The sequence below is a fragment of the Camarhynchus parvulus genome, chromosome 1 (assembly GCF_901933205.1).
Source record: "Camarhynchus parvulus chromosome 1, STF_HiC, whole genome shotgun sequence".
Classification (NCBI taxonomy): Eukaryota; Metazoa; Chordata; class Aves; order Passeriformes; family Thraupidae; genus Camarhynchus; species Camarhynchus parvulus.
In genome coordinates, this window is record NC_044571.1 from 110,986,488 (window position 1) to 111,002,038 (window position 15,551).

The 15,551-nt window shown below is 39.3% G+C and overlaps 1 protein-coding gene across 8 annotated transcripts in view; it reads left to right on the forward strand.

The window, feature by feature from the left end:
• Positions 1–6,551: 6,551 nt before the first annotated feature.
• The window catches only part of POU2F1 (POU class 2 homeobox 1), a 46,728-nt gene continuing 37,728 nt past the window's right edge, over positions 6,552–15,551 (forward strand). For 7 of the 8 annotated variants that reach the window (XM_030959540.1, XM_030959551.1, XM_030959560.1 and 4 more), the window contains exons 1-2: positions 6,552–6,787; positions 11,557–11,622. In XM_030959540.1, the coding sequence (XP_030815400.1) occupies positions 6,670–6,787; positions 11,557–11,622 (184 nt within the window). In that variant the 5' untranslated portion in view covers positions 6,552–6,669. Of the gene's footprint in view, positions 6,788–11,378; positions 11,444–11,556; positions 11,623–15,551 lie in introns of those variants that run through there. The other variant, XM_030959579.1, reaches the window with a different exon arrangement.

The window sequence follows — 15,551 nt, forward strand, 5'->3', positions numbered from 1 at the left end:
TTCTCATGACATGTCTTGTGGTTCCTACAGGTGTTAATAGTGTCTGGATCAGTGTGCTGAGGGCATTAAAGCAATATCCTTCCTTGGATTTGAGATAGTTATTAAGGAAGAGAGAGCAAAAGCAGTTCCTGCAAAGCGTGGGCACAACAGCCGTGCAACTTCAATTCATAGGATGAACTGCAGAGATTTTGCATGTGCTTTTTGCTATTAATTTGTTTGTCAAACACTCTAATTAGCTAAGTAGAGCTAAATACTATCAGGGCTGTTGGTATTGATGAATCCAGTTGGCTCCAGCAGGACTCATTGCAAGCTTAAACCCGTGACTTTGATTTATGTATTTTGAGAGTGACCTGTAGTGTAGTTAATGACAAGTGGTGTGGAGGCTCTGGGTTTTGAGCAGCACTGTGTGGTTAAGTCATACACTGAATTAGTCTCTTCTTTGTAGAGCCCCTGTTCATCAAGCTAGACTAGTAATTGCTACTTTGGCAAAGTGGAGAGCAGGGAAACAGCGTGTTGGCATAAGGCATTATGTTTTGATTTACAGGTGAGTTTGAAAATAATGTTTTTAAGCTTTGAGGACCTGTCCCTGTTATGTGAGTGGACACAGGGAGGCAAAATTAATGCTTTTGGAATGCACATATAGTGATGCTTCCAGGCTGTAATAATTCATACAGCTGCTAAAATAAATATTTCTGTTCAATATTTGAGCTTGGCATAAGTACTCTTCTGTGTCAAGGCAAGTCAGTTGTGTTGTGATTTGCATATTAGATAATATTTATTTTTCTGAAATATTTGGTATATTTAGTGTGTATTGCAAAAACAATTTGAAACTACCTTCATTGCTTGGTGCTTTGGCAGTATGAACTGCATTTACCTTTCCCATTCAAATGTGTGCATGATTTCAATAGAATAGTGGGGAAGACACATTCCCATAAATGTCATTTGTGGGAACAAATGACCCACCTTAGGTCCTGGAGGTACCTGAGGATTGGCTGGTGTTCCCTGCCAGGGGAAATTTGGGGTCACCCCATTCCTCATGGGCCTGGTACCTGATGGTGCTCCAGGTTCTCCAGCTGCCCCAAGGTGTGCCATCCATAAAAGCTTGCAAGCTTTTCATGAGGTTGAGTTTTGTTTGGGGGAGGGGGGAGCTGGGGAGGAGGGGGAAGTAATATGGCCTCTTTTTTTCTTCAGTACTACTATAGCATAGACATGCACCCTTAAATCCCTTTTTTCCTAATTCTGATAAATGTTGAAGTTTTACTGATCTTGTTCTCCAGCCCTCCCTTGTGTTTTGTTCATGCAACTTCACATCAGTGTTCTTTTCAGACTTCATTTTGTCCTGCAGTCCTTTTTTGAAAAGCAACATGAGGCATGCAAATCCTGTGAGTGTAATAAAATACAAGAGGTGTTAACTAATAGACAAAATATACCTGCCCAAGGTGCTTAGTACTTGTCAGTGTGGAATATTTTGGATTTGACAAACCAATAATTTTAAAGGAGAATGAGACCCACATAAGTGGATAAAAATTCAAAACAGGTGTTTCCCATGGCCACATTTTAAGAAATTTTTGTGTGTGTGTTTTTTAAAACTCCTGCTTAAGTTTGCATATTACTTTTCAAATACAAGTTTACTAGAACAATGAATATGTAGTGGTATTGCACCATACCTGAAGTGTGGAGGAATCAGCATGATTTGTTCATTTTCTATGCTAACTTCAAGTTAAATTGGAAGGAGGTGAATGCCCTGAAGACAATCAAATGTGCTAATGTGCAACAGCTCTGTGGCAGGTGGAACATGGTAGTTAAACACAAATTGGTTTTCAAAGGTGTGGCACTTCAGGTTGGTTTTTGAATTTAGTTCCTGGACTCAGTGCTTATGACGCATGTAAATAAACAAAAAAACCCACTGAAAACAACATGAAAGAAAAAGTTTCAAGCCATTATGAAATAGTCATGAAAACCATGAAAACATAATGAGTAGAACAGGAGAGCTTAATTCAGGACATGTAAAGACCTAACATTTACTGCTCTTCAAAATATTCCATAATTTCTAAGTAAATGTTATGACAATAACATTTACTTAGATAACAAGGTTTGACTGCACTGAATTTGTATCCTTTGCTATTGAAAAGAAAGCATTCAACAGGATGGAAGAAAAACTTTAATGTAAATATAATATGGATGCTTTCTTACGTGCCATGGCTTGTAGGCAGTCAGGGTATGGCAAAGTGTTCAGGTGATACACCTGAGTGGCAGAATTAGCTGTGAGTTTCAAATAAGGTTGTTTGCTTGTGGACATTATAATTCTGTATTTTTTGAATAAGGGTATTTATTTTATTTCTCTCATCATATCTCTGCCCCCCTTTCTTCTTCCCTCCTTGTGTGGTGATATTGTAAATTTGTCATCAACACAGTTTTCTTTCTATGAAAAAAAAGACTTAATCCATGGTAGTTGCTACCTTCTGTGGACAAAAATAAGTTGCATTAAAAACCAAACCCACAAACAAACCCTTTTATATTAATGTATCAGGTGCTTACAAGTATCCGCTGTCCTGCACTGATAAGATAAATTAGCATTCCTGCTTAGCTCTCCATGTGCTTAATTTCCTTCAAAAATGTACACAAAGGAATTTTGAAAGGCATTTTGTGTGGTTGAAAGTTTTAAAGGATAGTTATGATTTGAGTTTGTGGGAAGTAAAATTAGATATAGACTAAAATTCCAGTTCACAGCAATTGCCTAATGACTGGTAAGTCTAAACCAGGCCAATTTTATTTGACTTCTCCAGACAACTGCTCTTTCTGGCTTTCAGAGCAAACTTACCAATTTTCAGATAAAATCAATTCTGTTAGCCACAGTCAAAGGTGGTGGCTAAAATTAGAGTTAGCTTGCAGCTCTAGCTATGAACAGACTGCTGTCTGTCCATAATTACTCTAAGAGGATTGTGCCAACTTTAATAATGGCTTATTTTGTTGAAATATGTGATTTTACTTTTTTTTTTAATAACACATTGGAGTTCTGCTTGTTGAAATTTTTGTTAGGTTTCATTTGGGTTGTGGGATGGAGACTTGGAAATGTCTTGAGTTACAATGTAGTACCTTCAAGGTAAAATATCTTAAGCATTGATACACTAATGAAAGCAGCATGCTAATGTTGCAGTTATTTCCTTTCCCTGTGTTTTGTACTCCATTTGTATGTGTTCCTTTGCACTCCAAGTACACTGTTGATAGGGGAAATAATGAGTTGGCTTATTGGGTAATCTCATCAGAAAGTGCAGCCCTGAAGTTTGCAAAGGTCATGCTTGTCACTGAGCTGGATAGGGGCAGAAATTTCTTAGCTGTCATGGAGGGCATGTAGTAAATGACATTTCAGTAATATAGGGAAACACATCCATATTAAAAAAGCAAGAGTTGCATAGTCTACAGGTAAAAATGATGTTCCCTGTCCAAAACCAGAGTTCTTAAGGAATCAGATATTGTCATTACAACTGAATAAAGAAAGTGACATACTTGTGGGGCAGACTGCAAAAGGAAGACATTCATTTGAAATGGTATGGTGTGGAATATTTGTACAAAGAGACAAAAAGAAGTGAACGGGGTAGAAAGAGTCTCTGAAACGTTATCTGCAGGTTCTGAAGTGTCTGGCTGAAGAAAGTCCACCTTTGTCATACCTGGCTCTGTGTTAGTTCCTTTGGTTTTAAGGAAGAGTTTGAATAGGATTATGGGGGACAAATCATTAATGTAAAAACTGTACAATTGGCTAAAGAGGAGAGACACATTTTTCGAGATATCTGTAGTTTCATGGGATGTGGCAAGCTTTTTACTTATCACAAAGTGCAGTATTTTCTCTTCAAGAGGTGCCTTTGGAGGAAAAATAAAACTGTGAGCAAGGCTCACAGTGCTGTTTTGCTTAAACATGAGTACCAGAAGTATGTCCTTAGTTCAGGGTGTTAAGTAACTTTTAATAAGTAGCCAGAAAGAATGGGCAGTGTTGTGGCAGAATCTAAAGAGAACATTAAACTAATATATTCCACCACTGGTTTTGGAGCAGAATGATAGGCACCATTCCTCCCCAGACATTTTCTTTCTCTACTAGAGCAGAGATTAAAAGACTGTCAATGGTAAATTTAAACAAACAAACACAAAAAAAACCAAACCCCAGAGCAAAACAAAAAGTGGATGCCCCATCCCTTGTGGGGGGTGTTCATGGCCAGGCTGGATGGGGCTTTAAGCAACCTGGTCTAGTGAAAGGTGTCCTTGCCCATGGCAGGGGGCTGGAGCTGCCTGATCATTAAGGTCCCTTCAAACCCAAAACATTCTATGTTTCTATGAGCTTAGATAAAAGGTAAGATAATAAAATTGTCATAGAATGAAGTGGTCACTGAAAGAACCATTTGGTTTGGGTTTTTTTGTGGCGTTTGGTTTTGGTTGGCTGGTTGGTTTGGGCTTTTGTTTATTTGTCTTCTTTTTTTTTGGCCAACTGTTAGTTTGACAGGTCAACACAACAATAATTTTTGACTCCAGTTAGGCTGTTAGTGGATGTTACAGCTCCAGTGAAGGTTTGTGTGGGGGTTGATGTTTGTGAGGCAGATCAGCCATGGCCGCACGCGTGCCCGGTTCTAACGGTCACTTCCTGCACCCTCGGGGCTGCACCTGTGCTCCACCACCCAACACCCTCTGCTTTGAGGAGAGCACTGCTGTCCTGCTCCGCTGCTGCCTCAGGTCAGCCACTTGCTTTGTCAGCTGCTTGGTTTCTTACACCATTGGTGTCCAGGCTCTTCAATAAAGCAAAGGGGTTCCAAAAGTATGTATGCAGGAATGAAGTTTACTGAAGGTCTGTGAACCATGAATGTGTCCCTCAGAGGACTCAGTGGGACACGTGAGTGAGTAGAAAACCAGGTATTAGGAAAACCTATTCAGCACATGTAGTTGTCTCCCTGTAGTAGGGAGCACCTTCTCCCTGTCTTCTTGCAATCTTTTTCAAGTGTAGATCACTCATGTTAAATATATAGCTGGGAACATCTTGTGTTAAGTAGAGATATGAACCTGAACAGAAGAAGAGGTCAAGCGTGGAAATAAATTCCAGTCAGTACTGGATGATTGAGAAGTCCCTTTTCTCTCACTCCCTCTTGTTTGTAGAGGTGGTGCTTGAATTCACTTGAGAAATGAGAAGAAGAAAAGTACAGCTATGGTATTTTTAAAGAAAAAAAAAAAAAACCCTTACTCTTTAAATTCACATTAGCACCTGGAAATGAGTGGCTCAGCCCTGTAATCATCTGCATCATCATATGGTCTTTCCCTGACCAGAATATGGAGTAATAAATTTTGTGATGGCCACATCATACTTGAATTTTTATATAAATGTTCTTACTGTTTAGGACACGAGTTCTTGAGTGGCAAACAAACTATTTGAAATGGTTTAATAGAGCCTCATAGTTAGTCCACGTACTCCTGTGGACCACTTTTGGAAAAGAAGATTGATTTCTCCATAGACCAAAGCCTCTTCTCAGTTCTCCAGTGTACTTTGTGGTCACAGCAGCAAGCGCGTTCTGGTTATCACTGAGTGGTTCAAAGATGCAACGTGGGTGTGACGTGCCCCTTTGAAAAACCATAGCTCTGCAAATAAGCTTTCTTTAGCCATATTGTGTACATGCTTGAAGGGATTAGTAATAGATTTTTGGGTTTTTTCTTGCAAGTCATTGGAAAGCAAAAGAATAAATCTATTTTGATTTCACTCGGGATAGATTAATGGGTGTCAAATGTTACACAATACTTGACATATCCACTGCTGCTAAGTTGGCCGTGGCAAAGGGATTACCCGATAATGAATCACCAAGCTCTTTAGCCATTTAAAGGGAATCGTGCCACTTCCTTGCCCTGGCAGGACTCTCTTCCCTGCCTGGGACCTTGCTGAGACAGTGCGTGTTCGCGTGTGGAAAACTCCACACAGATGTGCAAGGCTTGACAGCTTTGTGTTCAGCTTCTACCTTGCTAATTGTTTTCGTGGGATTATTTGGATTGTGTGGAAAGCTTTTTCCAAATCCCCTTTATTACTGATGTTATTGTTGCCAGCAGGAATAAGATTAAAGGTGCTTAAGTCTGTAGAGTTGTTTCTAATTTGTACGTGTCATTTCAGTGGCATTTGAACAGAACTCTGTCTCTTCCCCTCCCTGATCCCCTGTGGTACTGTGCTTGAGTTAGGGCTGAGAAGCCAAGCTATTGGAAGAAAATTCATTTTGTTCCCTAATTATTATGCTGGCACTCGGGAGATAATTTTTCCCTTCATGCACTGCCAATTAATATGCAAATGAGCTGATAAATATTTATACCGTGATTTAAATTATGCAGGGAGCGCTTTCAGTGTACTCTGCAAATGAATTGTTCATGGACTTCAAAGTGCTGGCTGCTGTGCTAACGAGAGGAGATTTGCATAAGGCCCTAATCAGGCGCATACTGATTAAGCTTCATTATGGAAACTGCCAGCTGCAATCTTTGTTTCTATTTTATTACAAAAAGGGGAACTTTTCACGCTTCAGTCGCCTTGACAATGTCAGACACAGCTAGTAGGAGAGACTAAAACTCCACACAGCAACTGAAGTTTCCCTGTTCAGTTGAAGATTGCTATGGTGTAACTGAAGTTGTATTTCTCCCCCCACCTCCCCACTCCCTTTCATGTTCAGTCAGAGCAGTAGTGTAGATTTGATAGAAATTGCCATTCTCCCGTTCCTTGGACTATCTGAACCTGTAGAGGATACCACAGCAATGCTGGACTGCAGCGACTACGTTCTAGGTGGGTACCAGCTCAGCTCTTTCTTGTGGACACCGAGGCTGGGAGATTGACTATGCATAGAGGCTTAATCACATATGCAGAAGGTATTTGTGGGGCTGAAGCTCACCAGTGAATCGGCAGCAAATAGCTGCCTGCTAGATGGATAGCTCGGTCTGTACCAGGGAAATACATGCTTTGGTTGGTTTGTTCATTCGTTTGTTTGTTTTCCTTCTTTTCCCTGGCTCCAGGAGAATTTGTTTCCTTTGCACAGACTTGGGTGATATTAATACAGACCTTTTGCTTTTAGGATTTCAGTCTGAAAAGCATTTGCCTTCTAACAAACACTGGGCTTGACTTGCATATCTGTGTGTTATGCATTTTAAAGCATTAAAATGAATGAGAGGGAGCCTAAGTGTTGAAGGAATTTAGTAACTGTATTGAGCCATTCCACAACAGAATGTATGTTATGTCTGTGTGTTTTTAATATAGCAAGGTTCTTCGTGTGTAATAGAAAATAAGGGGGAGTGCACAGTGGTTGCCATTGATACCGTTGCGAGCTGTGCTTAAGGTTACTGGGATAATATATTTCCTGTGCTGAGATTCCATCAGGACTGCAGAGCAGACATGCCATAATTCCTTCTTCGTGTCTTTTAAAGTTATTTATAGTAATGGATCATCTCAATTTTACAATAGGCTTTATTTATTTTCAAGGCTTTTCCCCCAAAGCTCAATGTGTATATATATACATATATATATATTTTTTAATTATTATTCTTTTCATTCTATCATATAAGTTCATGTTAGAACTTATATCTCTAAGTAAAAGAATATTTTTTGAATGGTAAATTTTAAAGCAGACGTTTGAGTATGTTTGTTTCTGAATATGATGTGGTTTTTGAAAATGAATTTCTAAATAATTCTTGTCATGTTTTCACTCACATTGAACTTTGTTTTTCCCATGCACATAAATGAATCATTGTTGCTGGTGCAAATGGAATATTAGGCAGTTCCACTTTAATGGATGAAAGGAAACGGTTAATGTTATATACCATGTTAAGATTTTCTTTGCTTTGCCAGCTGTGTGCAGTCTTTATAGTGCTTCAGGTTGGTCCGGTGTCCACTGCTTCTTTCTCCTGAATGCCTTTGGAAATGTTCCTGAGGGTGTGTGAAAGGCTGGCACAGCACTGCCTGGCGACACCTCAGCCCTGCTAGCAGAGTAGCAGCATGGAATGTATTCACTCCTGAGAGTTTGATTTCAATCATGCACCTGCTGCTTTCGATCCTTCCTTCTGGGGAGTTTGTTTTTAGATAATGTTGGCAGAAGTTGTAGCCCGGGGCCTTTATTTAAAACCCAAGGAAGATCTAAAGGAAGAAAAAAAGGTGAAGGCATTAAGGCTTGGGGTTTTTTTAGCCCACTTCATTTGTTTATTCTTTTAAGTTTGAAGCAGAAATTGCATGAGCACATATAAACCAAGTAGCCTTTTTATTCGACACAGAATGGATCGGTAGGTTGAGTATCCCGCGGATATGAGCCTGTTTTGCTGGTAGCAGTTTTGTGCTTCAGATGGATGTCATACCATTTGCAATGGAAATAGCTGCATTGTTCTTGATGCTTTACATGCAGAAGGCCCACAGATTGAACAAGAAATAGTCAGCTGGTGAAATAATGGATGCTATCCTTCGCTTGAACCTGAGCACAACCAGAAAGATGTTTCTTCTCCCAACTTGCTGCTTTTTTCGATAGCAATGTTTGAGGTCTTTGTTAAGGATGGATCTTTACAATAAAATATTCTTCATTTAGACAAGCTTTTGGTAGTTAAGTAAACTTTGTGTATGTCTAGTACTAAAAAACCTATTCTAGAAGGATGTATTTTGCAGCATAGCCTTACAGAAAAACATGTCCTGGCTTGCTTTTTGGAAAGAGATCTGTACAGTTATAACTTCATGTGACTGAGCAAACTTGCTCATCATGTAGGAAGGCTTCTTGTGTGAGCTTCCTCATGGGACAGAACAGTGACTGCCTTGCTTGAGTTCTGCGCACAGGACAGCTGTGTCCCCTCTCTGGGTTTAGTTTGTTTGGCTTTTTCCATCATTAGTAGCCTGCACCTTGGCTCGAATATTTCAATTCCTGCAACAAACTAGCAACAGGAGGGCCTCTCTTGTTTTTCTAGCATGAATTTTCTGAAGTGATTCAGCAAATGGATTCTGTGTTTCTAAGACAGCTTTCTCAACCTGTACTCTTCCCTTTTGTGGTCAGTTGTATCTTGAGTTCAAGCTATTCTTCTGCTCTGGGCTTAAAAATTACATTCTATGTCCAGCAGCCTCTTGAGTTAGCCTGGTTTCCACAATCAAATGTATTTGACTTATAAGAACTCTTTACTCATTTTCCTGTTGGATGAGGACTCTTCATATTTATGTCCAAAGCAAAGGACTCCCATTTGTTGTTCTCCAGAGTGAAATTTCAGTAGCCACCTGTGTGTAAAGGAATGCTGCTTATCAAATGCTTGTTGCCTATAATCATTCTAAACAAATGTGCTGTTGCCACAGCAATAAACTCGATTTAAGATATATACAATGTCTAGATAGAAGCATAGATCTCTCACCAGAGAGGGCCAAGTCAACAGCAGACATTTCTGTATAGTCAGTGGAACCCATGTTCTGTTTCTAGAGTGTGAATCATGCTATCCAGATGTGGAAAATGACAAAATAAGGAGTCTAGAAGCAATAGGTTCTGTACCTGCAACCTTAGCAGAACTTTTGTTTCTCAAGACTCTGAATTTGTAGCTTGAATGTGCTAAGGAGAGGTTGTGAAAAACAGGGCAAAACTTGCTGAAGTGTGCGCCAACAGCACTCAGCTGCAAAGTTTCTCCTCATTCCCTCCCCCTTTCACAAAGGAATTTAACACATCTGCCTTTATACTAAGGGTAACCCTGATAGTCCAGATCTCTTTTACACGTAGCTGAATATTTGAAAGATTTGAAGGAATAGGCATAGGAACTTTCTGAGGAGAGTTGAGGCTCTGGAGATGTTGTATTAGCCTGTCAGGGGAAGTTTTGTGGTTGTTAAGAGTCCTCTGAATTTTCAAGGCTCTGTTGGGTTCAACTGCCACAGTTGTTCATGTGGAAAATATATTAGTTTTAAAAATATTGATCACAGAATCATTGAATGGTTTGGTTTGGGAGGGACCTTAAAGATTATCCAGTTTCAACCCTCCCTCCAAACCCCCTGCCATGGGCAGGGATACTTTGCTCTAGATCAGGTTGCTCAGAACCCCATCCAAACTGGCCTTAAAAATTTTCAGGATGGAGCATCCACCACATCTGTGGGCAACCTGTTCCAGTGTCTCACCACCCTCACAGTAAGAATTTCTTACTAATATCCAGTCCAAACTTGCCCTCTTTCAGTTTAAAGCCATTCTCCTCTGTCAGTACATGCCCTTCTAAAAATTCCCTCTCCAGCTCTCTTGCAGGCTTCTTTAGGTACTGGAAGGCTGCTGTAAAGCCTTCATGGAGTCTTCTCCAGGCAACGCCCCAAGTCTCTCAGCCTTTCCCCATGGCTGAGGTGCTGCAGCCCTCAGATCACCTTCCTGGCCTCTGAACTCACTCCAACAGGTCCCTGTTTTTCCTGTGCACTGGTAGGAGCAGGTGATGGCACATGGCAGTAGTCCATCTTCTCATTTCCAGCTTTCATGGACTGCCAGGCAGTCTGGGCATTCTTGGAACTGTCTGGGGGAAAGATGCAGCACAGTTAATGCTGCTGCTGTATTCTTCTTCAGCCTATTGGTATTTTGGAAATCACTGCTTTGATGAAAGTACATGACAGAGGTAACCTTTTAAGCACCTAGCGAGAGAATATCCTGGAGTAAAGAGTTCATTTTAAGCTCATTGAAGTTGCTTTTAGCTCATTATGGGAATGGAAGAGTGTGCTCAAGGATTTGCTTACACTTCATTTTATGAGCTGTTCTGTCTTGAGATTCTTTTTGTAATTTTGGTTTGTGATAATGTGGCACACTGGGGTCGGTGGCAAGGAATGAGGAGGTAATAAGCTGGAAAGCTGATGCTGTACACAGAACATCTGTATAGATTCCTATATAAGGAAACTATATTCTCTGTCTGCCATCTGGAGAGGCCCTCTGCATTGCACTGTATTCAGCTGACAGGCTTTGAAACCAGGAACAGACTTTTCAATGCATTCATCCAGAGGGAGAAAGAAGAGGAATTATTTTATGTTTGTATGGTTTTGCCTGAATATATAGGAAATATAAAATAACTTAATGTCTGTCACATTCCAGTAAAATAGAAATGCAGTATTTGGAAAATGGCATCCGTTTAATTATAATGACTGAATTTCCTTTCTTTTGTTGGGGTGGGGCAGGGGGAACAAACACAAGAATAATGTAGGCCATGATGGTCAGACTTAATGTTTTTGAATCTTGGTGTAATCATTGTTCCTTCTTCCCCTCCTCCTTTTTTTTCTCCTATGACTTTCATTGTATTGAAAATTAAGTTTCTACCTATCATTGCCCTCCAGCATGCTGTCTTTTATTCCCTTAATACCATGTTTTCACATATGGGAATAATGTCATAGAAATTTTTGAAATAATATTTATCTGGAAGATTCAGTATCGTGTTCTGATTTTGGTTGTTCTTTTTTTTTGTGTTATAAATCTGAATTAGGGTAAAGTACATAGCAAATTTGTGCTGTTCTGTACTTCCCTTGAACAAAAAGGTATGAACAGATTTGGGGATTTTTTGCTGTATTGCTTTATCTTTCTTTCTGTTTTAATGCAGACTCAAGAATGAACAATCCGTCAGAAACCAGTAAACCATCGATGGAGAGTGGGGACGGGAACACAGGTAGGAAATGATCAATTGGTGCAGATGTATTCTGGTGGAATTGAATGGATATTAAAAGCAAAATTTCTTCACCTATTTAGTGGGATTTTAAAAACCCACAAAACGAAACAAATAAAAAGCTACACCCTTTGATTTCAGAGACCTGGGAATACTTTTGTCATTAACTGTACTGCATACAGGGCATTATTCATACCTACTTTATTGGAGCACCATCCACACTTTTTATATAAGATTTCCCTTCCCCATTTTTTAATCTGTAATGTTTCTGGTACTACCAAAGCTCTGGTGGCACTAGCTCTCCATAAATAGTCTCATTTTTTCCTGGCAGAGCATACCTTTGGCACTTCTAACTTCATCGTTTATTTTTGGGTTGAAATTTTCCCTGGCAGATGTGGGCCACTGCCTGATCCTGTTTCCATTTTAGATTTCATTCAAGCTGTCACAACAGTTCTCAAGAACAAGTCAAGCAGAGAAAGCATAATATATCAATTTAAAAAAAAAAATTAGCCAGCTTTATTGTAATTTCTTAGTGTGTTAGAACAGAACCTTGAAATTTGGTGGGGAAGAACAGATTTTGTGTCAGGGCCATTCCGCCTTTTGGCGCACTTTTAAGATGTGACCAAATTCTAAGCCATTGAAGAAGCTCATTGAGCCACTATAACTTGATCATGCTATCTCATGCTTTAGTTTCTTTCTGGAGATAATATAATGCTCATTCTGAATCTAAGAGAAATGACAGTTCTGAATGGAAAGTAAGTAGTTTAACCTAGCTCAGAATCTTTTCTCAGCTCAGAATAGCATTTGGGAAGAGAAAATTCTGATGAGAGGGAACTTGTTGCTTTGAGAGAAGTCTGGTTACCTTGTATGAGGAAAACAAGTTTTCTTCTTCATGGTTTGATAATAAGAGCTTTATTTTAAACTCTGGAGTTGTGATGAAGTTAACATTATTTAATTTTCTTTTTCTGAGAGGTTGGATTATTTCTGCCAATATATGGGTTCAGTGAAAAGGAATTCTGCCTGCTTATTACTGTGTGTTTTGTTGCTGGCATTTCAGGTTTTATAATTGTCATTGTATTTTAATGGGAGTGGTATCAATTTTTTTTCTGCACAGAAGTGTTTTATTATGTATTTAAGGGTCTAAGATTATATTAAACATTATTTCAAAAACATATGGGCTGTAAATATTTCATGATCATAAACAGCATCGAGGGAACAGTGGTTTTAAATATCCCTGTGGACTCCTTGTAGCTGGGGGTTGTGTGTAAACTTCTGAAAAAATTCAGATTTCCTCCCCTGTGTGGCCACAGTTCCCTGCATGTGCTTTCTCCAGAGCACATTCCCAATGCACTTATTTTAGTGCAACTTTAGCAGTTTCACCTCAAGTGAGCTGGTAAGGAGGAGGATTTGTTTTATTCAAAGGTAATCAGTCAATTATCACAGGAGCATTGCATTTACTTCAGCAGAACTCTGCTCTCTTAGGCAAATATTTCATCATTGTGAAGGTGGGGGTCATGACATAAAATGGATGGATTGTAAAGCTGCTTGTAGGTCCTTTCATATTAAAAGGGGATACAATGACTGTATTTTTTTATACTCTTAACATTATGTTAAAATTTTAACATTATGTTAAAATTAGTTATCAAAAAAGTTTGATTCTGACTGGTGTTTAAAACTTTTGGAATTTTGCTTCTTTAGTTTAAATGTTTCCAGTCTTTCCTTCCAGTTTTGTATCCTGATTTTTAAATTACATGAGCTAAAGTAATCTAGAATTTTTGAGGACTCTCTGTTCTGCAGTCATTGCTTTGTTTTAAAACGTGGTACTCTTAAACCCCTGGAGATAGTGATTGATGGCATTTGTGATGTTCTTTGGGAGCTCAAGCATCAGTTGTATTAGTCAACTTGGCAGATATTAGGCTCTGAAAGGAATACTCAAAGAATGTAATTTTAGGCTTCTGATCGGGGTACTTAGATTATGGTTCTGGGCTCAGTGCATACTTGAGTGAAAAGAAGTCAGCTTTCAGCTCGGATGCTGAGGAACTGGAAGTGCCATTGATTTTCTGTCAGTGCTTGTGCTCCCCAGATAATTCCTGATGATGATTTTTATAAACACTCGGAGTTCTTATTTTTGTTACTTTCTCTAACTGTCTGCTTTCCAGTGACATTTGTAAATCACTTGAGTCTGCTGTGTAAACACTAATAGTCTATCTTTTAAACTTCAGTGGATGCTTGTTTGGGTCATTCCTGTTTTAAACTGTAGTGAGATAATGTGTCTTGAAAATGTTAAGAGAAATTACCGTGGAACGTGAATTTACATTTGGCAGAGCTGGTGTTCTCAGGAAAAAAAAAAAGTTACCATTGGTTGAAGATGACAAAATCAGTAGTTTTCTGAACTATCAGCTAAGTTTCATGGAAGTTAATAAACTTGGGTTTTTTATTTTGAGCTCTGAGTATTTAAGAAACGTCATAAAGTCCCCTAATTATATTGGTCACAATACAGTGCCTGAAATATACTATGACTTTAAATTTTTTGTGGTAACTGCACTTTGCTTTTAAGCATCTGAAAAACAAACCCATATTTCAGACCAATTAAAAACAACAACCAAAACATATGAGTACAGGAGCTGTTGGATGGCTGTTTTCTTAAGAACATGTATTGACCAACTGGTCATCAGTATTGCACAGTAAGAGAAATCTTTTCCAAGCTTCAGTTGTGGGCAGACAGTCTACATAGTATCTGCTGGAGAAAAGAGAAGTAAGAAAAATATCTTACCTTACAGTAAAACCCTTTTGATCTCCTTTTTATAGGCAGCATAAAATTTTCCAAAACATCTCAACCTTTGTTTGTTTAATACATCTTCTCTTGTAAGAGCTGTGTGAATGCAGAACTGTGAAAGCCAAGGTTATAATGACTATGGAAACTGTACTATTATGACATTTGTTGACATAGCAGCAAAACAATAATTATTGTAAGTGTAGTATTTGGAAGGATTCTAAGGATACTTGTTTGCATTGTTTCATTTCCAAAGATTGATTTTTCCACTTTCCATAAGAAGGAAGTCTGTAGAAGAGAGACCATGAGCTATTCTTCAACTGCTAAAATCAGGCAATTATCAATGCTGAACTTGGTATCAGGAAATGTGGATAGGGAAACAACAATTTCTGAGTATTGGGGGTATCTCTCTCTCTTTCAGCAGAAGTGGAGAGAGAGAGGTGACTTGGGAAAATACGGTGATGGTGCTGGGAGATATCTCCCAGAGCACAGTGCAGATACTCCAGCTGGTTTTGAAATCATCCTTCTCCTTGGCTGCCTTCTCTTCCTGAGTTCTTTCTTGCATCTTATTCCACATGTACCCTGATCTGGAGTTCCTCACTCCCTTTCTAATGCAGTTTACAAACTCAGGCTGAAGTCTGATGATTATAATCTGGAATTTTGAGAGTAAGTTGTTCTCCTGACTGCAGGTGCAATGTTACCTTGCCTGCTCTACTTTGTCATGCCTTTACCCTCTGCAGGTACAATTCCAAAATGCCATAAAATAATCAGTGTTCAGTTCTGTTCCTTTCCCTGGAGTAGCACTGTATTAGTCTTCATCCAAACCAACTCTGTGCAGTAGCTGAGCACATGGCTGACTTTATGCCAGAATTTAAACATGCTTGGGTTACACTGGACATCAACTGTAAGGGTGAGATTCCATCCCATAGCTGGCTGGGGGTGGAGCACCCAGACCAAAACAAACTGGTGGACTACCAGAAGGGTCAGAACAGGGAGCTGTCCAAGATGGAGCTGGAACCAAGAAGAAAGGAGAGATGGAACACGGAGAGTTCCTACTCTTTTGGGCTGTTTTTGGTGTTAGTGAGCTCTAGCAGTTAGGGAAGTTGGGATGAAGATGGAAAATAGATTAATACCCTGGACTGTTAAAGTCATGATACAT